This window comes from Mustela putorius, unplaced genomic scaffold (genome assembly GCF_011764305.1).
Source record: "Mustela putorius furo isolate JIRA1106 unplaced genomic scaffold, ASM1176430v1.1 tig00003863_pilon_pilon_pilon, whole genome shotgun sequence".
Taxonomy (NCBI): domain Eukaryota; kingdom Metazoa; phylum Chordata; class Mammalia; order Carnivora; family Mustelidae; genus Mustela; species Mustela putorius.
This window is the reverse complement of record NW_025422015.1, coordinates 23233292-23255534: the sequence shown is the minus strand read 5'-3', so window position 1 is coordinate 23255534 and position 22243 is coordinate 23233292. Positions and strand designations below refer to the sequence as shown.

Genomic DNA, 22243 nt, shown 5'->3' with positions numbered 1-22243 from the left:
AAATAAATAAATATGAGCCAGTAAAAATAAATGTGACAACCTATTAATACCTAATGAATCTAGATCAGTAATTCTGAAGTATCAGGATTTTGCCCTCTTCCCAGAATGCACACGGCAATCTTTGGAAACACGGTGGTTGTTCTCATGGTCTGGGTGAGTGGCTGGGGGCTCCTCACACCCAGGGAATGCCAGGGATACTGCCGACAACCCTATAATGTAGAGGACAGCCTCCAGCACAAAGACTCAGCCAGCCTAAATTCTAAGTACTGCCAAGATGGAGAAAACCTTGGGTTTCTTGGGTATCTGGGTGTTCACTGCAGCACCTTTCAACTTCTGTGTAGACATGAAAATTTTCAAAATAAGAAGCTGAGAATAAAATTAGCCTTAAAAAATAACTAAGAGCTTGCTCGCTTGTGCGTGCTTTCTCTCTCTTTCTCACACACACGCACGTGCACATGAACCTTTTCTACCATGCACCAGAGTTTCCCCTTCCATCCTATGTGTGTCAACACGGGCCATAACATGCCAAGCAATTTTTCAAGTCTTATCAGCTAACCATCTTTCGTTAATGCCACTGGGGATAGAAGTGAGTAAAATGCACACAAGATCAGCATTATTCATTACTCTCTATTTGTCTCACTTTCATAACTATGAAACTAAAGGTCAAAATGTAATTGGATAAATATGTATTTGTTTAGATGTATGCAAAGATTCTCTAGAAGGAATCTTTAATAACATTAGTTTCTTCTGGGGGAGAAGATAAGGTAGCTGGGGGATAGAGGTGGGAGGGAGATTTTTCCATTTATATCTTATTGTAGCTTTTGAATTTTGAACTTTGTGAATAGGTAACTTATTCAAACAGCAAATTCAAATTATTTTTTAAGACACTATTAGCTCTATACACAGTAACACTGATTAGTTGCCAGACCATATATCTTGAGTGTAGAAGGCATTTTTCTAATCAATTTTGTCAGGCATATCAGTGTGATTATCAATGTTGTGACAAATAGGTTTGTTTATTTTGTAGTTTTTTGAATAGTGGGGTTTTTTTGTTGTTTTTTGGTTTTTTTTTAGAAAAAATTGGTTTATTTTACAGTGTGCTTTTATAGGCAGCATCATATTTTAGGAAGGATGTCAAACTAGAAGCAAAAATACCTAAATTCTGGACTGGGCTTCAATAGTTACTTCAATAGTTACAATCCCTTTCCTGAGTCTGGGTGGTAAAAAAGAATATATATGGTCCTCTCCCACTCAGAAAATTCTCATTCTATCCATACATAATAAACATTTCTTGAAAATACAGAAAGAAAACAGAAGGAAGGAAAGAAGGGAGGAAGGCAAGCAACACTCCAGTGATGACAGCAGTGAAGTAGGGCAGTCATGTCTTCTCTTTCTGTGCTTACATCCCTTCAAGACCCTCCCTGGACACTCAACAGTAAACATAAGCTTCCAAACTGCGTTGAGGGAGAGTCAGAAAGATGATGGTGAGAGACAAAGAAGACAAAGGAAGGAGATGGGGAAGGCGTGAACAGGTGGGGCACAGGGGATTTTTAGGTCGGTGAAAATACTCTGTAAGATACAATAATGATGGATACGTGTCATTATACGTTTGTTCAAACCTGTAGAACGTACAGCCACAAGCAAGAATTCTAATGTCAACTATGGACTTTGAGGGATTATGATGTGTAGCTAGGCATTCACCCATTGTACCAAATGTCCCACTCTGGAGGAGGACATTCATAATGGGGGAGGCTACGCATGTGGGGATGGGGGTACATGAGAGATCTCTGTACCTTCCTCTCAATCTTGCTGTAAACCTAAAACTGCCCTTTAAAAAAGTCTTTTTTTTTTTTTTCTTTTTTAAAGGCAAAGGAACACACAGAGAGACAAAGAAGGTATCCAAAAAGAGCAGAGCGGGGCGGCGGGGTAGTTGTGGGGGGTGTGGATGGAGGAAGAAAAGAGGAGGAGGGTGGAGAGAGAAACCAAAGCTAAGAAAAAAACAGGGACTGACAGAATGAGACCAGGCTAATGGAACAGAATCAGAGAGAGACGAGACAGAGACAATGGGTCCAAGAAGACAGAGGAAGAGAAACAGACATAGACAGATAGAGAGAGACTAAGAAAAAAGGAATGGGACATACGATTACCGGACAATACAATTCTACTATTTTAAGATGGGTTGAGATGCATGGTATGGTGCCACGTGGTCACTTACGAAGCCACAACCGTCCTCGTCCAGGAAAGGGTGGGCCTGCAGCAGGGCGTTGACCACATCATTGTACTGCTGGGTGCTGGGATACCTGATGAGAGCAACAAGGGGGACATGTTTCACCTCAAACAGCCCGTGTTCCTTCCTACAAGTTGAGTCCAAATTACACTCACTGTTCTTTAGATCCTTCTATATAACAATGTAGATATTCAAATATTGGGCAACGTGGGGCTTATGACCAGTATGTCATCCAAAATCTGAAGCACACTGGATCCAAATGAGTTCTATTCTACTCAGAAAACAGACCCTCTCCCAAAGCAGCAGGTCCTCCCATATTACTCACAGTGAGCCTTCCAGATACTTAGTCATGTCGGCCTGGAGAAACTCAATGATCCTTATCCTCATGCTGTGATCGGGACACTTCTGTTCTGCTAACATGCATTTGACATCATAGGGAAACTCTGGTAAAACATAGGACTGAGTCCATTGCAATGCTTTTGTCCTTGCTAGCACGTGTTTCACATTCCTTCTGCTAAATAAAAACACACAGAGAGTGAAATTCTATTTCAAAGAGAAGAAACTTGTGAATTCTCTACATCCTGAGAACTTATAATATCAACTACTTTCCTGAGGGCTAAATATGGAATTCATCAATCCATCTTGCATCCATTCATCTATCCGCCAATGGTTGAGGGCTCATTAGGTATCTCTGTTTTCTTTCCCTTCGCACACATATAAATATTTGTAGTTCTGGAAAACGTGTCTTACTAAAATTGACCATGGAATAAAGCCTGAAGTTGGAAAGAAAACTGATTCATTCATCTTGAAGGCATAATAGATAATGCATAGCTCAAAACTGAACAAAAGGCCCAACTAAAAGGGAGTAAGTTCCAACTCAGCAAAGCAAATGAGGCACACAATTAGTTTCCAGCACCTGATCTAGGAAATTCTTCTAACTGCTTTACTCTGTTACTGTTTATAGTGACATACAGGATCCATTTAATTTAGTTGGTCTTTGGCCATTTTATTTTTTTTTTTTTTTTTTTTTTTTTTTTAAGATTTTATTTATTATTTATTTGTCAGAGAGAGAGCAAGCGAGAGCAAGCATAGGCAGAGTGGAAGGCAGAGTCAGAGGGAGAAGCAGGCTCCCTGCGGAACAAGGAGCCCGATGTGGGACTTGATCCCAGGACGCTGGGATCATGACCTGAGCCGAAGGCAGCTGCTTAACCAACTGAGCCACCCAGGCGTCCCAGCCATTTTAATAAGGTAAACTGAGTTTCTAAATTAGAATTACTTATCAGATACTAACATTCAGATGAAGTTTCTAGAAAGAACTACAGAAAACTATAGCCACAGAAAACAAATCAAGCTGATCAATGTTTGCCTGGGGCTGGAGATTGGAGCAGGGATTGACTATAAAGGGGTGTGAGCGAATTATTCAGGGGGATGGAAGGATCCCAAAATGGACTGTGATGGGGGCTGCACATCTGTATAAATTTGCCAAAATCAACTGAGCTGTCGCTTGTAAATAGATGAATTTTATGTTATATAAATGATACCACAGTAAAGCTATTTATAGAATTAAACATCAGAAGGACTTGTAAAGTTAGTAACTGATCATCAAGTGTGTAAAAAGAAGAATCTATAGTAAAATTTCCTAGCAAGTTACCAGAGGCAACAGGCTTGCCTTGGAATGGAAGCGAAGAAGCAGAGGCGAGCCAAGTGGAAGACAAGAGAAGGAGTTCCTGAATTAGCCCAAGTAGATTTCCTGAATTAGCCCAAGTAGCTTTATTTTCTGGCACGCCCATGGAATCCTTCGTTGTCCAAACAAAATTCTGATGAGTTTTGAAAAGCCAGGCTTCCTTTAGAATATGAGGTCATATATTATAAGAGTGCATGAGGCATGATGAAACGTAGGCAATGAAGAAAGAAGAAAGAGCACTCCCCTCCCTTTTCACGATAAGCTCTTTTATTTCCCCTTTGGCAGTCCTGTATCAGTGGGGAAAATATGTCCTGGCTAAAAGAACCACACGGATAATGTAATGCTTGATCCAATGAAGCAGCCGGCAATTCTTAGATGAAATTCGTGCTTCAGCCCAATCTCCTTCTAGTATGTTTCTCTCCATTTCATTTACTCTTTCGACCAGTCGTTACTGGGGGTCTACCTTATACCATTTCATTTTCTACAATCCCAATTTCCTTTCCTATTGCATTAACTTCTTTCTTTCACCAGTGATCTATCCTTTACCCACTCAGAGCAGGACTGTAAAGTAAGGCAAGTTTTGTTGGCTGTGTTTTATGCTTTCCCAATGATTCCAAAAGTTGCTGTAACTGTGCAGGTGTTAAACTTGGTTTCCATACATCTTACCTCCTTTCCCCCCAGAAGTTTTTAGTGGCTAAATTAGCTGCATGATGCCTTTAGGCTTTGGAGGTTGCTATCTCTTATTGTCCTGCACCAGTGGGTAACTTCAGTATTTCCACGTCATCAGATAGACCTTTATACAATGTTTACTTTCTTGTTCTATGTATTTTCCTATATGTCACTTCTCCACAAAATAAGGGTAGGGACAGTACAGGGACTATACATTATTTTTTTCAAACTCCCTAAATGTAGCTAGACACATACCAAGCTCTATCAAAGCTAGTTACTCCATCTATTCCATTTTCCCTTTAATAGCATCATTAGGCAAAATCAGAGGCACCAGTTTTTTTTTTTTCTTTAAATTAAAGCAATTCAACAAGGTTCTGGAAGTGAGGGGAATACAAGTTATGCCAACTAAAACAAGTCCAAACAAATATTATGCAAGCAAAGGGACTCCCCAGAAATTAAAAATACACTCTAATTTGGAAGCAGATAACTGCACACACAATCATTTACCATTCCTCAAATGGTATTTGCATTGGATCCAAAAAAAAATCTTTACGGTGAGGTTAAGATTGTTCATCTTGTGTTAATTGAGGAACAGTTGAGCAGAACATCAATAGAAGTCACCCTAGAGCAAAGGCAGGGATCAGAAAGCAATCCCAAACTGAGGACACTAATATTTCGGTTCCCACCTCAGGGCCAGTACTCTTCAACAAAATACCACAAAACAACAAACCTCTGATCCAATGGATCTCAAACCTGGGGGTCCAGTAAAATCAACGGGAAAGCTTCTACGACAATATTAATGGCTAGTATTGAGCCCAGTCTAACTGACTCAAAGTCTACTGGACTAAATACTCATAGGTAGAGTTAATATTTGTAATACAAAAACTTTTAATAAAGTTGATACATCTGATAAATGGCAGAGTCATTATTGCAATATACATTAATTTTTAAAAAATTATGAGTTGAGGTTCTCATGAAAAATCTCGTTGGATTCTGAAATGTTGTCTTTTAAAAATTTTCTTATATTTCTTTTAATTTTTAAAGAAGTTTTAAATTTATGTACAATTTAACATACCATATTGTTAGTTTCAGAAGTAGAATTTCATGATTCATCAGCTGTAATACAACACACAGTGCTCACTACTTTAATTATGGTGAAAATTCATCTAATATTGGGGCGCCTGGGTGGTTCGGTGGGTTAAGGCCTCTGCCTTCAGCTCAGGTCATGATTCCAGGGTCCTGGGATCGAGCCCCGCATCAGGCTCTCTGCTCAGCGGGGAGCCTGCTTCCCCCCTCTCTCTCTGCCTGCCTCTCTGCCTACTTGTGATCTCTCTCTGTCAAATAAATAAATAAAATCTTCAAAAAAAATTCATCTAATATTGCAGACGGTAGGGGGCTCGCCTCAGATAAGGAAGATGGCTCTAGTAAGAGTGGGTCAGGTTGAGCACCAGCTTTCTCGGGAAAGATTTCAACACACAGAAGACCAAGGTTGAGCCGTGGCAGTGAGCAGAAGACATCTGTCTGTTACACGGGAGCAGAGACTTTCTTTTATCTCCAGCAAGATACTTTTGCTTTAGTGGAGTTAGTGCACAATGGCTGATGAAAGGATGAATGTGGTCAGCTGAAAAGAGTGGTTATCTGTGCACGGCTGAATTCAATTTGGTCTCAACAATATTGTTAACATTTCAGGGTTCCTCACTGCATTCACTAGCCCGGAGAGCCAACTCACCATCTACACTCCAAATATGTCCCTCCCGTCATTCCCATGCTGCCTTTCCTTAATCTCTTGCACGTTGATCTCTTCCCAGTCACTTCATAAGACTATATCCTCAAGAGTCAATGATGATTTCCTGATTTACAAATCCAGGGCCTTTTTTTTTTTTTTTTTAAGATTTTATTTATTTATTTGACAGGCAGAAATCACAAGTAGGCAGAGAAGCAGGCAGAGAGAGGAGGAAGCAGGCTCCCTGCTGAGCAGAGAGCCGAATGCGGGGCTCGATCCCAGGACCCTGAGATCATGACCTGAGCCGAAGGCAGAGGCTTTAACCCACTGAGCCACCCAGGTGCCCCCAAATCCAGGGCCTTTTAAGACTGGTCTTTTAATACTTTTCTGATCACATTTAGGACAATTGACCACTTTTGCATATCTCCCTTCTTTCTTGTTTTCTACACACGATTTTACTTGCCTCCTCTCTATCTCTCCAAGAACTCATTCATTTTATTTGCTGACTTTTTTGACCTTTATCCTCTGTGAGAGTTTGCACATGGCTTGGTCTTTGCCCTCTTAATCCTCAGTATTGATCTATGCTTTCTCCCTCCTACAGCTCACCCAACCCCCAGGGCCTCAGCTCTGAGCTACATGTTGAAGGACTATAAATCATCCATAATCTTCTCTTTTCCATGCTTTATCCTCCACCTCCAGCAATTTGTACATTATTCATTTCATAGTCAACATGTCTAAAATAATTTATAATCTTTTCATTTCAAAGCCACTTTTCCATTTGCTATGACTGAATTGTGTCTCCCCCACCCACATTCATATGTTGGAGCCCCCATCCCCAGTGAGACTGTAGTAGGAGATAGGACTGTTATGAAAATAATTAAGGTAAAATGAGCCCCTGATATACAGGATTTGTGTCTTTATAAGAAGCGACATCAGAGAGCACACTCTCTTTCTTCATCATATTGGCCATTTGCATGCCAGGAAGCCAAAAACCAGAAACCAAAGTGGCTGACACCTTGATCTTGGACTTTCCAGTCTCCAGAATGTAAGAAATCAGTTTGTTGAAAACATCCAGTCTATTTTATTATGGCAGCTGAGTTGACTAAGATACCATTCCAATTTCCATGTGTCTTTCATTGTATCACTTTGTATCTCTTTAACAACTCAGGCTTAACAGTTCAATGTCTTAATTCTTCACATCTGGGTGTCATGAAAATTTCTCTGTATCTTATCTCTTATATTTGCCTACTTGTCTCCATTGTCCGAGTTACTACATTTATCCAAGCATTCATCACTCAAATGCGGACTACTTTGATAGTTAACTAGCAGAGTTCTGCTTCTGGAATGGCCTAATTAGCTCACACTGGACATATTATCCTATGAATAATAGCTATTAGCATTGGACAACATACAAAAATAAACAAATAAGCAATAAAAAAATTATCAGAAAACACCAGAAAGTAGAAAAAGAGCAGGCAGATTCTGAAGAGAATCTACACTTGGAAGAAAATAAAGACATAGATTTTCCATTTTATGACTTTTGGCCTGAAGGCCGGCCTCAGGCGGTGCTGCTCAAAACTCTAATAGAAAACCTGAGGTCTTTCTGGACTACTGAATTAGTGGACAGAATTTGGGCAATCTCCTCTCTGAAAAGGGAGAAGAGAATCGTAGAAAGGAGATAGCTAGCAAGAGGAACTACGGATTCTGTGAATAAACTGTCCAAATCTTTGGCTGATCTAGAATTTCACATGTGCATAGCCCAACTAAGAATAAGAGAACTAAACTTGGATTTGGGCTGATCCCCAAGAGAGTTTTCAGTTCAAGTCCAACCAATTTTGTTGCGTTGCAAAAACAAACTAACCAACACTCCACACTCTTAGAGTAAATAGTACAAAATCAAGAGTCTCCACACTGTGACATTCACAATGTCTAAGATACAATCCAAAATTATGTAACATAAACAAACAAAAACCCCAGAAAAGTGTGACCCTTTCTCAAGATAAAAACATTTAATAGAATGTAATGCTGAGATGATACAGATGTCAGTGACTTGAAGGAAAATATGCTAGAATGATTAAAATAATAGGACATCACAAAATTTGAAATTTAAAAAAAGTACTAGATAGGATTAACAGTAGAATTGACATTATAAGACATTATATAGAGCTTGAAGGCAGAGCAAAAGAAATAGTCTAATCCAAAAAATGAGAAAAGAGACTGAAAACCAATACGGTAATAGTTCATTTTTAAAATTCTGTGTTTTCATATTTTTTCCTTGTAGATACTCATAAAACCTTCTCCTCTTGATCTTCTCTTTAATTTTACATAAACACTGCTATCATCATGTCAGGGGAGCAGCCAGCTGGAACTGGTTAATGGCTTCCAGGTTACTCCTTGACCCAAGACATAGCAGGGACCCAGTATACTACACCAGTCTTGCTTGACATAGTAACCATGCCCAAGAGAACAAAGCAACTCAGGTTCTAGGCCCATGGCTCCTGATCTAACTGACTGACCACAGCAAACTATGCTAACTCAGACCTGGTCATCTGAGGTCTGGACATATAAAGAAAGCTGTCAATGATGATATTCAAAAGTAACATCTCTCTGTAGCTTGCCAGGCTCCCAGGTTCCTATAGAGAAGCTCTTCCTAGCACCCTATTGCCCTGTTATGATAATGAAATGGATGTCCAAGAGAAATATCCAGAAGAAGACTATCTCCAGAGAGAAGACAAACAAGATATTCAGACATGAAATAGGGCTGGAAAAGAAGACTATATACATGGAGAGTAGGCTATTACTAGCCTCGTTCATTTGTCCTAATCACATAACAAATTTTGCCCTAATTTGATGAACCCTTGGACTGTCACTTCAACCATTGTCTTTTGAAGCAGTTTATTCTGAAGGACCACTCATGTGGTCTGTGACTGACAACTGTCACAGTACCTGGAGTCTACAGAGGAAGTCAGCTGTCTCTGGCTTATGTGATCTGATAACTGGACATCATGTATGAGCCACATGCAGCCCAAATACCCAAGAATCCAGCATTTGGTTCTGGGGGGTACTATTTCTTGTCTGTAAAAGAATTAAAAAATACTTTAGGTACTGCAAGATTGCTGGGATTAGACAGAAGCCAATGTGGAAATTTCACTGCAAATCTAGAAGTCCCATAGTTTAAAGACCAAGTATATGGGACAGCTGAAACTTCATTTTCAACACCTGACCATACTTGATGTTTTGCCCATTCTGATTCTTCATGGGAACTTCACCATTTTCCCAATTGTTATAGGCTTGATACTCTTCCTATTTACTTACAATGTAACCTATATGTTGAGTGACATGGATGATTCAGGATTCTTCTGTCCCTAGCAATCAGATACTAAGCATTGAACAGGGTAGACAGGCCATCGTGGACCCAGTGCACTATGATCATCTCTTTGACCAATAGCACCTTCAGTATCTGGTCTCCCTGAGAACAGTATGATTATTGCCTTTTCCGAAGGGAAGGTCTGAGTAAGGTCCATCTTTCGGCTATCAGCCCTTTGGGTTCATGGAACTCTCCCAGAAGAAAATGACTATGATTTATTAACATATTTGAATGTAAAAATGTATGTTTGGAAGGAAAGACCTGGAACTATTCCCTGCAATAAAACCCCATTTAAAGCTATTGAATCTTGGCAGCTATTTTATCCCCCTGAAAGCAGATACTCTTGCTTTAGGGAGAATATAAACTCTTGAACCTCCAGACCAGAAAGGAAAATTTCTCATTCTTCCCTTGTACATCTCCACAAATAAAGCAGGTGATAGGGTTTTTAGATTCTGTGAACAAAAATAAAATTCATAGTGTGTAACTTCTGAACATCCCAAATTTGAATTCATCATCATAATAATTAGGACCGTTCATCATATGGTCCAGTTTGGGGTTATCTTATCATCAGCTATCATCCAATGTGACTTCTCAGATCTAGCCTTCTCTGTCTCCAGAACACACTACCCATGTGTCAGCAGTTGTTTCTCTCACCCTGAGAGTCTGAAGTTTCCCCTCCTTCCTCTAGGCTCATCTTAAGCCCTCTCTTCTGGTGGACTTTCCTCCACTCTTCTGGCTTTTGAGGAGTCTTCCCTGTCTGCACCCCCCACATGGCCTAGTCCAACTAAGTCTTACCTCCTTATCTGCCTTGATTTCCTTGTGAATTTGTGGAGTGGAACAGTTTGTAATAAAAATGTTGTAAATGATTTAGGAACATTTGAGAAAGATATAAAATTTAATATTCTATGATAAATACAGTCTTCTATTCCATGCATTTGTGTTTTCATACAAAAAAAAAATTGACATCTTTCCAAAAGGAGAGTTCTGTTACATTAAAAATTCCCAACCTATCTCAAAGGAACTATTGAATAGCAAGGCATCAAGCTGATGTGCCAGCAAAAAGAAAGACCACACAAGTCCTTTTGTTTGAGATACGAAAACCAATGGGACCCAGATCCTGGAGAGGCAGATCTGGGATTGGAGCAGTATCCTCTGAGACACAAAAGGTACACAAGAAGTAGGCTGTGGCTGTGGAGAATTACCAAATGATCAAACACACTCCTCTTTCCTCCAAAAAATCCTCCCAAAGAAGTTCTTCTCAGTGTTTCACCCAGGTTCAGCTGTGTCCCATAAGGCTTCTCTACAGAACCAGAGTACCCACCACACTCATCTCAATCTTGGTTGACTTTCGGAGACACAGTCATTTCATGAATCATCCTTGCTTTTTTAAACTTCAGCACCCCAATGACACTTTTCTCCAAGGGCACCTGCTGAAGAGATCATCTGCCACCTTCAGGAACAGTGATATTCTTTTAATCTTACAAAATAATATGGCTTTCCAGTTTTCCAGGAAGAAGAGCAAGGGACAAATGGGGTACTTTTCTGTGAAGAATATCCATTATGGCTATAGCACTTGGTCTTCATATCCAAAGTACCTCCAGGGGTAGTCTTCCCACCATAGGGAGAGAAAGTGGTGACAAATACTATGCTCTCCAAGGACCAGACTGAAAGACTGGTCCCAACAGACTGTGTCCCAACAGCCACTTTCTTTTGAGATCTCATTTTTCATTTTATTCTTCTCCACACCCAAGCTCACCGACTTCATACACTGACAGTGTTATTGATTGCCATGCCCAGCCCCGTGTTATGGATTGACATGCCGAAGCCGAATGACATGTGACCACAACAACATCTAAAGGTTGAGATGTTTTTGGAACCTAGAAGAAGAAGGAGGAGGCCACTGAAGGCTCAGACATCTGTTTAAAGAACTTGCTGTCATCTTAGCCTAGAAAAGAAGAGGATGTTAGAATATGTCTCTTCAAAATAGTGATCACAATTCACAACTACAAGTTACACAGAGACGTCGCCCTATTACACACCAGTGCTCTGGAAATGACCTGCTTTACTTTAGTTCAGCAAGACTCTCCACTGCTGAGACAACAAGGCAAACAAGAAGTTTGGAAAAGCTCAGTAGAGAGATACATGCCAATGAACAAGCTGAGGTGCCACCTCTGAAAACAGGGAACAATGTCAGCACAAGACATGCCTGGACTATGAAGAAAATGCTCTTCTGTTGCTGGAACTGATGGTCCCCACTGCCAATACAAAAAATGTTTGCTCCACATTATCAGCATTCTGATGTTTGCTTTTAATTTGTGTTTTAGAGCTGCGGGCTTTCACATCTGCCATTTAAACTGTCAAGCTTCCAGAGGAATTTAGTTTCTGAAGAGCATGTGTGAACACATAGTCAGACCTAAAAAGGGGGTAGGGTAGAAATGTGGAGGGCATCAGGCATGTGCTGTGGCACAGACAGAGAGACTCCGCTCAAGTTCTCCCATCTTTGGCTGCCAGTGTGAGATTCAAAGACCCAGCAGCCTTGGGACTCTGACTAATCACAAAAAGAAGCCTAGAATAAACAAATATTTTATGTCTTCCCATTGTTCAACTCCTCGTGATATTGACAGACCTACAAAAAATCCAGAAACTTCTAGTCTTTATCTTTACTACTTATACTTACGAGCATGACAGCCACAAGAACTTACAGATAGGTCTCACAGAGAGCTATCATGTCCAAGTCCCTCTTTTCTGTTTTTGTTCCTCATGCACACGTAAGCAAAAGTAATGAGATGTTACCTACTCCGCTGTTGCAAAATGGTTCAGTACTACCATTTCTACTTTAGAAGTATCAAAATCTGATCTCTCAGGACTGAATGCATCTAAAGCAGCTTAAGAAAAAAAAAAATCCACCTTCATATTACTAGACTTTTGGATCCCGAACTCACAGAGAACAGTATATGTCCCCAGAACAACTTTTGCAGGGGCCGGTGGGGTGGTGGTGGTGGGGGAATCTGGCCCAGAGTGCTGGCTTTACATGCCTCATGGAGCAAGACCTTTAGTGACTTGGTTTTCCCCCAGCCCTGCTCACCTGGGCTGGGGTTTGCCAGTTCCATCCAATAAATGGCTCCATAAAAATCTCAGTTTGGCACCTGAAAGGATTCAGGTAACCTGATTTATCTACTGACTATGACTGTAGGTAGAGGCATTCTGTGGCTCTCTGAGGAATGGAGAAAACCAGACTTGTGAACAAAAATGGCAAGTCCCTCTCCTTGAGACGTTGTGTTAGTGAATGGTGCTCAGAGTGACTCCTGTCTGGTGTTTACTTATATGTAATGCTAATGTGTAAAGTAGTGAGGAGAAAAAAGAATAGGAAAAGAAAGGAAGGGAAAGGAAAGGAAAGGGGAAAAAGAAGAGAAAGAAAAGAAAATAGGAAATGAGAAGAGAAGACAAGAGAAGAGAAGAGAAGAAACAAAGTAAGACAAAATGTAGTGAGAAGCCCCGGGCTGCTTCTATTCTATTGAATAGACTATTAGACCTCTCCTTCACAATGCTCTTCTGATCGTTTTCTTATTTTGGATAATGGCACCACCATCACCCAGTTGCTCAAGCCTAAAATACAAGAGAAAACTTACCACTAAGCAAGATTCTTCCCTCCCCCAGGTTAATTAACCACCAAGTCCTCTTGATTTTATTTTTAAATATAATTTTCGCCACTACCACTGTCTTAGTTTAGACCTTCATCATCTATTGCTTAAACTTGAGTCCAGCACCTTCCTCCTCTCATCCTTTCTCCAATCCATTCCCTACATCACTATCACAATAAATGACAAAAACTCCCTGTGATCTCTAGCGGTGGTTCTTGATTCTCATTATGAACTAGAATTATGAGTGGAACTTTAAAAAAATATTGATGCACTGGCGGTGGGGGGGCATCTAAGTGGTTCAGTAGGTTGAGCATCTAACTTTTGGTTTCAGCTCAGGTCATGATCTCTGGGTCGTGGGATTGAGCCCTGCCTGGTTGGGCTCCGAGCTCAGTGGGAAGTCTGCCTGAAGATGCCTCCCCTCTGCCTCTCCTCCCTCTCTTTCTCTCTCTCAAATAAATAAAAAAAAAATCTTTAAAAAAAAATTACTGATGCACAGGTCTCACACGGTCTGCTTGAGCTGCTGCAACAAATTAGAATTGGGTGGCTGAATCAACAAACATTGACTTCTCACAGCTCTGCGCAGTCTGAGATCGGGGTGCCTGCACAGCTGGTATTTGGTGAACACCCTCTTCCTGGTTTACAAAGGCCATCTTTGGTCGTGTCCTCACATGGTAGAAGGATAGCCAGCAAATTCTCTGGCCTCTTCTAACAAGGGCACCAATCCCATCCATGAGGGCGCCAACCTCATGACCTAATTACCCCCCAACGTCCCCCTTCCAGATACCATCACATTGGGATTAGAGTTTCAACATATGAAATTTGGAGGGACACAGACACTTAGTGACACTGACAGCATTGCATGTCACCAGAAATTCTCATTGGTGTCGTGCCTTGCTTGCTACCCAAGGGTGGCCCCAGCCTTGGCATTCCCTAGGAACTCGTTAGACACGCTGAATCTCGGGCCCCACCCCCAGCCTATGAAATCAGAATCTGCAATTTAATGAGACGCCCCGGTGATTTTCAAGTACAGAAGAGCTCGAGGAGGACTGGTCTGGGACCCTGGTATCATTTGTTGAAACCCTGCAGGGGAACTTGAGTTGCTCAGCTCATGAGCAGAGCACAGAGCCTCCTTACCTCTTAGCGCTTCCACAACTCCATCTCCTCCACCTCTGTCTCTCACTTTCCCAAAACACTCCCATTTAACTTTGTCCCCTCTGCCCTTTCAGGGGTTTGTTTGCTTTGCTGTGAATGTCCCTTTCCTTTCCTGTCCTGTTTTCATTCAGCTGGATTTCTAATCACCTTTCAAAATCCTTACTCCATTTTTGTGAAGTATCCCCCAGAGGCTTTGTCCATACTTGCTTCCCTGAAAGTCTACTTCTTTCTCTTCTGTAAGAGAAAGAAGGGGGTGTCTGTCCCCTGAGCCTCTCCGCTTCTGCATCTCTTTCCCGCACAGCAGTCATCAGCAGACATGCTGGTCTTGTCCCTGAGAGGCAGGGGTCCCCTGGACGAGGACTACAAGACCCCTCACTCCCCTCCCTCACAGTCTAAATCACGCCTAGCTCATGGTGTACATTTAGTGACTTTCGTACTGAACAAAAAGGGGGAAATGATTAGAACTCAAGCTTATTTCAAATCTCTGAAGACTCCATACTAGATTTAATGGGAATGTGCAAGGGTCTTATCAAGGGTCTCAGCCCAGTTTCCCCTGATTCTGCAGTTCCTGTCTGGCTGGGCCCACAAGTATCCTCTGCTGAAGGAAATTTTGGTTCTAGCTTAGTGGCCCAGCATTCCTCACTTCATTTGGGTCTGTGCTCAGGCATCACACACTCAAAGTCAAAAGACTTCCTAAAAGTGCCATCTGAAATAGAACCCTCCTGAACGCCCCCCAGCCCCCACATATAGGAGCTGCTCACTCTCTATGCCTCCTCCTTTTTTCTTTGCATTACTGATCTTCATAGCACTTAAATATATTATAATGGAATGTTGCATTTATTGGCTATTTTTCTCCTCCTTTAGAATGTGGGGCAGGAGGTTTGGTCTGCTGGCCCAGACACAGCATGACCAGAATCAGCATTCAGTAAATATTTAGGTATGAGATCAATGAATGAATCCTGGCTTGGGTAAGAAATCTTCAAGTCAGTATTCCCCGCCTACCCGCAGATCTGTTTTGTAATGTTAATAGATATGACCCAGAGAAAGAATTCTGGGTGGAACAAAGTTAAATGGGTTTTCTCACTGCAGGACTCCTCATAGCATTTACTCTGTTTGTGTACACTGGGACATCGCTTATTAAGGACTAGAGTTACAATGCAACACTTCCAAAGCTCAGACCCTTTAGGTACAGCTATTTCAGATACCCTGGGGGCGGGGGGAGAAGTGCGCTCCTGCATTTCCCTCTGAGGGATCCTTGCTCTACTGGCCTGTGACAATTTATTACATGTATTGTCTTTGCTGCACTTCACTGAACCTCCTTCTACTGGGCACTGATTAAGATGTACCGATGACTGCAATGCCCCTTATCTGAGTGATGGAGCCGACAAACAATATATCAAGTGGGAACCCACTGTCATTTGCCTAACTGGGCACAGGCAGTCGGGTAAGATCATTCTGCATTTCCAAGGAAATGTAGACCAACAACACAAATCATTAAAATAATTTTTAAATATGCATGAAACCATGACTAATTTATAATTATGCCCAAAGAGAGAAGCAAAAACATCTGCACACATATACTTAAAGTTTAGCAAAGTGTTTCTAAGTAACATTTAGGAAACCTCTACCTCCTTATTTGATTTCATGCCTTATTAAACACTAAAAGGGAAGCAAATAGTGTAAATGAAAAACAAGGGATGGCTTTGCAAAAAAAAAAAAATAATCTCTTTCCAAAGGGTCACCAGTGCTTGTTGAAGATGGGTCTTCACAATCAAGGAAGAGCATTTAACCAATTCAGTCACCCATCACCAGAGAAATCTGCATTATATCACAGTATCCTAGCATTTCCCTGACTCCCAAAATTTATCCACTGGGACACACACATCTCTACTAGAGACTTTTCAAGGGCCAAGCTCAGGTGGTCAGCTTGCCTCTAGAGCATTCTTTTTCTTTCTTATTTGCAAATAATCTGAGTGGAAAGCACATGGTTGTTTTAGGGACAATAGAAAAAATATCACAGGAATAATTCGAGCCACCTTGTATGGTGTGATAATGGTTGCCATGTACTTGAATATGCCATCCCATTTGGACATCAAGAACTACATAGGTAGGCAGATGTTCCCATCTTGCAGAGACCACCTGTCAAGTAGATGGAGGAGTCAGGATTCCAGAGTAGGTGTGTGTGCCCAAGTAGACACTTACTCCACTATCTCTCCCTGTCTCTTGAGACCAGATGGCTTTGTGAAAGCCTTATAACCAAACGCCATAAGCTTTCTAGCCTGTACTGGATGAGTGACTCATGAATTCTGGAGTTTAACTGTTATAAAGTCAGCATATTTAGCATGAACTGTATCAAGAGATCTAAAAAGAAATTGATGCTATTCAAATATTTATCCCACCCCAAGGAGATATATTAAGTCTTTCATTGGATGGCGTACCTTCAGTTCAATTTAAAAATTCCTACTTAGATTCTGTGTGCCAAGGACCATGAGGACTGTGCCAGTGTCGTGTTTACAAAGACAAAAAGGTGTGGTCTTTGCCCAGAAGGCGTTTTCCATTTCATGAGGGAATAAAGACGTTAAAGTGATCAATTCCATGATCTCTGTTTAAAAGTAAAGCAAGAGATACATAGAGGAGGGTACTACACATAGAAAAAGAGCTCTCTGCATGACCTGGAATAACAAAATGGAGGGGCTCGTAAATGAGAGGTTTTGAGCAGAATCCTCAAGGATGATGGGAAAGGGAAGGGGGCAACCCGGACACAAAAGCCTTGCAACAGGTCCTTCTCTATACCTGTTGAAGGAATAGCACCCCAGACAGAAGGGCAGGAGGAAGGAGGAAGGGAGGCAGGGGGGCTCCAGTGAGTTTAACTCACACAGCTAGATGACAGGGTCCCTGTCTGAGACAGGATGTGGGAAGGGAATCTTCAGTCCAGTCCCCCATACCCTCAACCTCTCCCCTCCCCCTCCCGCATAAGCAAGGCTCTGGATAAAAGGCTGGACCAGAGTGAAAATATTTAAAATAAGCGTATGGCCTTTAATCTGCCTCTGTCCACAGCACAGCTGGTTGCCCAAGAGGGGACATGGTGTCCATGCTGGACCCCTTAGTTTCTCTCTCTTAGACACCGAACAAAGCAGCACTGAAAGACTGAGTCTGTTGGCTGGTATGAGCAGTTTTCAGGGAGAATTTTCTTCGAAGTCAGTGCTACGGCAAGGTAGTCACATGCCAGGCAGTCTGAACAGTGTGGGACAGCCACGAGTAGTGGGATAAACTCATCCCTTTGCCCCGGGAACTTACAGGCTTTGTCTCGGCATATGATATGAAATGTTTTTCTTACAACAGACTCCCCCTGTCTGGGGTTAGTTGGAGTGGATCTGTATCTCTTGCACTGAAGTATATACTAAGGTGGGTGACATGAGGTCACTTTTTGAACATATTTAACTCTGAGGTGCTTGTGGATGGAGAGGGCAACAGGCAGTCCCAGGGATTAGGAGAGACTTGCCGGCTACAGAGAAAGATATGGGAGTATCTGCTCTGCTTTCCAAACCCCCCTATGTCTCTCCATTTCTAAGCCATTTCTGTTTTTTCTGCCCCCTGTGAAGCGCTATGAGGGATGAGAGCCACCTGTGTTCCTCTGACCAGCTGTGTGAAAAAAATGCAGTAATAATCCTTCTCTGCTGGTATCACAGAACCGTTAATGAGGATGAAACGTCGTCTGAAGGTTTAGAAAAGAGAGGGGTGCCCAGGTGGCTCAGTGAGTGACGTGTCTGACTCTTGATTTTGGCTCAGGTCATGATCTCTGCATTGTGAGATCTAGCCCCGCATCAGGCTCTGGGCTCAGCACAGAGTCTGCTTAAGATTCTCTCTCCGTCTCCCTCTGCCCCTACCCAGCCCTCCCACCCCCACTCATGCTCCCTCTCTTAAAAAAAAAAAAAAAAGACTTAAGAAAGAGAAAAGACCTACAGAACCCATAGAAGGCAACAGCCTCATCACCCACCGGCAGCAAATAAGGAGAGAAAAGTCCTATGAGAAGTGGGACAACTACCTGGAATTGTGTTCTAGGAGCCTAAAGCAGTGCCCTGAGCGCTTTCCATGGGCTTCTGCTGGGCTCAGCACTCGGCAAGCATTATCCGTTTTTACATAATGGTCCCCACAAAAGCACCATGAAGAGAGTAATATTGTTACGATTCCCTGCTGTGCAGATTTGGATACTGCTTGACAATGGGACTAGGGTTGGGCCACAGAGACTTATCATCACTCTTCCTCTCTCTCCTCACACCTGAACAGTTATAGAAGGGACTGATTGTTTCTGGAAGCTGAAGCTGATGAAAGGAGTACTTGAAAACTCCTGGTTCATTCCATGCACCCAGAGCCTACCAAGGAAAACACTCGAAATCCACAAGCACCCATGGGCAGAAAGCAAGGGAATGAAGCCATCATTAAAATGTATTAACATCTCCTGAACCATAGTTCAGACCAGGAAGACCATCGGGGCTACATCTCACCTTGTCATTGCCATACACGTTCTTGTTCACCTCCCCAAGCAGAAGGCGGTGGTATCAAGGAAGATGGGCTCTAATACTGAGAGATCTTCGGGAGCTGGGGTCTTTGTGCCCAGGGGTGGGGTGCAAGATTGAAGATGGTGAAGAAAGAAAGAGGACAGAGAGGACAGCCCAGAGCCAAAGCCTATTTTGGAATAGCTCCTGATCAAAGGTGCAGCTTTTTCCTGACTTTGAGGGGTTGCTGGGCCCTGAGGCTACTGCCCACGGTCCCCTCCCCTGAAGGCAGTAGATCCTGCCTGAAGTGAGAATGACATATTCAGGAAAACTAGCCAGAAGCCTTTGGACTTCTCTAAGTCTCAGTTTCGTCTACAACCATACCACCCTGAACACGCCTGATCTTGTCTAAGTCTCAGTTTCACTCATTTATCAAACAGAGAGAATAATGCTCACCTTTGCAGGACTGATGTGGACTGAATGAGATGATAATGTGAAAGTTGAATGAAAACTATAAAGCACCCCCACTCCCCAGCTTGACTCTTCCCTTCCGCCTCCCGCCACCAGCTTGACTATTGCCTGATTATTCTCCTATGCGAGTTGACGTCTCTCCTTTCAATGATAGGACATTTAAAGAAAAGCATTTGTTGGTGGGTGACTGAAAACCATAAGCATCATGACGGATGCACAAACCACACAGGCCAAGTGGCCGGGGAACGCCAGTAGGCCGCCATGACTCTGTACCACATCTTACCTACATCTGCCCTTGAGGCTTTGTCTGACTTTCATATTCCTGGGTCTAATTCTCTAAGTTTATGGTTTCCCTTTGTTCCAATGTACCCCATATATGGAAATACTACAGCACGTAAAATCCAGTGTAGAAATACAAAGAAATATTTGCCAAAGCAGCATCTCCAACAGAACCGTCAACTTAAATCAACTACAATGACAAAATTCTAAACAAAAGCAAAGACACCACAAAAGCATACTCTATGGGGCATTATTCCCTGAATAAATGACATTTTTGTGGCTACGGCCAATCATCCCAGTTTATGACAGAGGAATCCTCTTTCTCCTTAACATGTACTTGAAAGATGCTTCCTATCATCTCCAAACTTCACTTTTCCAATATAAAGATCACAAGTTTTTATCTCCATCTTTTACCAAATCTCTTCATCACTTGATTAAAGATTCCCTTCTGATAAAACAAAAGGTTCCTGCTTTAGAAATGCATTTAAACATAGGACATCTCATAAAAAATAGAGACAAATATTATCATTGAGCTTTAAAATGTTTAGAAGTTAGCAACCCCACCTCTGTTTCAGTACTCTTTGGTCGACTAGTCCGTTTTCAAGGTTTTCAGCTGCATAGAAAGATGGTGTCTGCTGCCCACAGTTGTCTGGACTAGGGAATTGTTCATCCCTGTCACCAAGAAAGAAGAGTTGGGTTAGGACCTGTTCAACAGGAGCCACAGCTGTTGAATCTCATGGCTGCCCTGAGGGTAGAAGACAGCCCACAGTGACACCATAATCCAGCTCCATGTTAAGGTTACAACTAAGAAAACAGAAAAGAAAGGACACTCTGGAATCATCTCACACAGTGGTTCCTACATGCCAGGATGCAGACTGATACCTGCTCACAATGCTATTTGCTCCAATCGGTCACATTATAAATGGTGTTATGGCAATCCTTTCTTCTTTGAAATAATGGTGATAATAGAATGTTATCTTTAGGGTGCCAGGGTGGCTCAATTGGTTAAGCAACTGCCTTTGGTTCAGGTCATGATCCCGGAGTCCTGGGATCGAGTCCCACATCGGGCTTCCCACTCTGCAGGAAGTCTGCTTCTCCCTCTGACCTTCACCCCTCTCATGCTCTCTTTCACTGTCTCTCTGTCAAATAAATAAATAAAATATATTTTAAAATGTTATCTTTATTGGTTAGTATCCCTATTCTGCCAAAAAAACAAAGTGATTAGCTCTACATCAGATTCCTTCTCCAGTCCCTGCCATTATTTTGAGGGGGGGGGGGATGTCTCTTCTCTGTGGAATCCAATACTCTTAAAACCACAGTCCACTAACTACCCCCCTTTACAGCTGGTATGGCTGAAGCCCAGAAGGAAAAGCAAGTTGCTCTCAGCATCAGGCTCCTCAGTAGCGGTGCCAGGAGTTGACCTCAGTCTTCTGACTTTCTTTGATTTCTCTACCAGCTGCAGCAACAACAGCAACCGAAAAGCAACTGCAAATACTCCCACCTATTACAAGTTCCTGTGATTTGCTCAAGTCCGAATAGGATGCCAAATACTCTGGCCAGATATGGCCTACAAATACTTTTCAAAAGAACATACTGGGCAACCATTAGCCGTTAAAAGAAGTCTGCACTAGATTCGAAACCCATCTGCAATCTCTGATCCAGAACGCCATTATCGACTCTTTAGAAGGAGTCTTAAGCATCGTTTAGTCTACCTACTTCATTTTGCAGTTGAAACTAAAAAAAGCCAAGCAAATCTCCAAGGTCAGATGAGTAGCTATCATCAGAAAAAAGGTTTGAAATCAAGTGTTTTGAAACCTAGCTTCAGGGTTCTGGTTACTACGCCCAGTTTCCTAGCTTTAGTAAGCACTTCCTGAAAGGGTTTAATTAAATAGCATGCAACAATATATTTGTCACAGGACAACATATTATTTGATAATAAGCAAATATAGCCAATAAAAGCTTAAACCTAGTATAACCAATAACCCCACCTGCAACTGTGGCTTTGTACCAGATTAATTTAACCAGTCCTTAAAGTGATTAAGCTTTTTACCACTAGAGTGAAAAGTCGCCACTCATCAATTCCTGGATTACCAATGTTTCAAGTCTTGGCTACACTTGCAAATGGCTTTCTTTACCAGGGTAACAAAGCTTCGAATTTAACGTGAGACTGCTTTGAAGGAGGAAAGATTTTCTCAAAGCTTATGATACAACCAACATCAGTGTGAATTAACATGAAGTTAGGTACTATATCACTTTTCGCAACCTACAGATGAAGCAACAGGAAAGTCAACATTTAACATAATCAATCCAAGGCAGTCGTAGAACCAGGAATGCAGCCCAGATTTCCTGGCAGTCCAGCTAGTTCTCATTTACTGGAGAACACTGTAAACTGATCTGCAGTGGAAACAAGGCTGTCTGTTTTCTTCCAAGCTGTGCCTCAGGCAATATCAAGATTCCAGTCAACTGAAGGGAACTTCCAACTTAGAAGGCCAACCCATCCAAGAATGCCGGGAAATTACTTTAAGGTTCACACC

General features: G+C 42.0%; 1 protein-coding gene across 5 annotated transcripts in view; it reads right to left on the bottom strand.

Moving 5' to 3' along the window:
• The window catches only part of SAMD3 (sterile alpha motif domain containing 3), a 53462-nt gene that overhangs the window by 28647 nt on the left and 2572 nt on the right, over positions 1-22243 (bottom strand). For 4 of the 5 annotated variants that reach the window (XM_013063650.2, XM_013063670.2, XM_013063664.2 and 1 more), the window contains 3 exons: positions 20274-20381; positions 2553-2741; positions 2216-2300 (listed from right to left, as the gene is read on the bottom strand). In XM_013063650.2, the coding sequence (XP_012919104.1) occupies positions 2216-2300; positions 2553-2741; positions 20274-20381 (382 nt within the window). The remainder of the gene's footprint in view (positions 1-2215; positions 2301-2552; positions 2742-20273; positions 20382-22243) is intronic. The other variant, XM_013063666.2, reaches the window with a different exon arrangement.